The 316-nt window shown below is 69.3% G+C and overlaps 1 protein-coding gene across 1 annotated transcript in view; it reads right to left on the bottom strand.

Moving 5' to 3' along the window:
• Positions 1 to 315, bottom strand: part of SNX21 (sorting nexin family member 21) — a gene marked incomplete at its 5' end in the record, with an annotated part of 1,004 nt that extends 689 nt beyond the window's left edge. Inside the window, one exon of the mRNA XM_031058068.1 lies at positions 16 to 315. Within this exon, the coding sequence (XP_030913928.1) occupies positions 16 to 315 (300 nt within the window). The remainder of the gene's footprint in view (positions 1 to 15) is intronic.
• Between the last annotated feature and the right edge of the window lies 1 nt (position 316).

Here is a 316-nt window from a genome sequence, read left to right as displayed (position 1 = left end):
GGGGGCCGGCGGGACGCGGCGGGAGCTGCCGCCCCCCAGGCGGTCCGGCAGCCGGTAGGCGTTGGCCCAGGTGGCCAGGGCCTCGCGGTACATGCCCGTGCACGTCAGGCGCTGCGCGGCCTGCAGGTCCGGCAGGAAGAAGAACTCGAGGAACTCAGGAGAGCGGCGGATCTCATCGATGGAGTGCAGGTGGGACAGGAACTGTTCGAAGGCTCGGCTCCGCTTAGCAATGGTCTCAGCGGTGAAGTTCCGGCGCAGTCTCTTCCTGGGGAAGGCAACGCTGGCCATGTCGCAGCTGAAGCGGCAGCGCAGGCGG

This window comes from Geospiza fortis, unplaced genomic scaffold (genome assembly GCF_000277835.1).
Source record: "Geospiza fortis unplaced genomic scaffold, GeoFor_1.0 scaffold188, whole genome shotgun sequence".
Classification (NCBI taxonomy): Eukaryota; Metazoa; Chordata; class Aves; order Passeriformes; family Thraupidae; genus Geospiza; species Geospiza fortis.
Note: the sequence above shows the minus strand (reverse complement) of the source record. Positions and strands in the feature narration are given on the sequence as shown.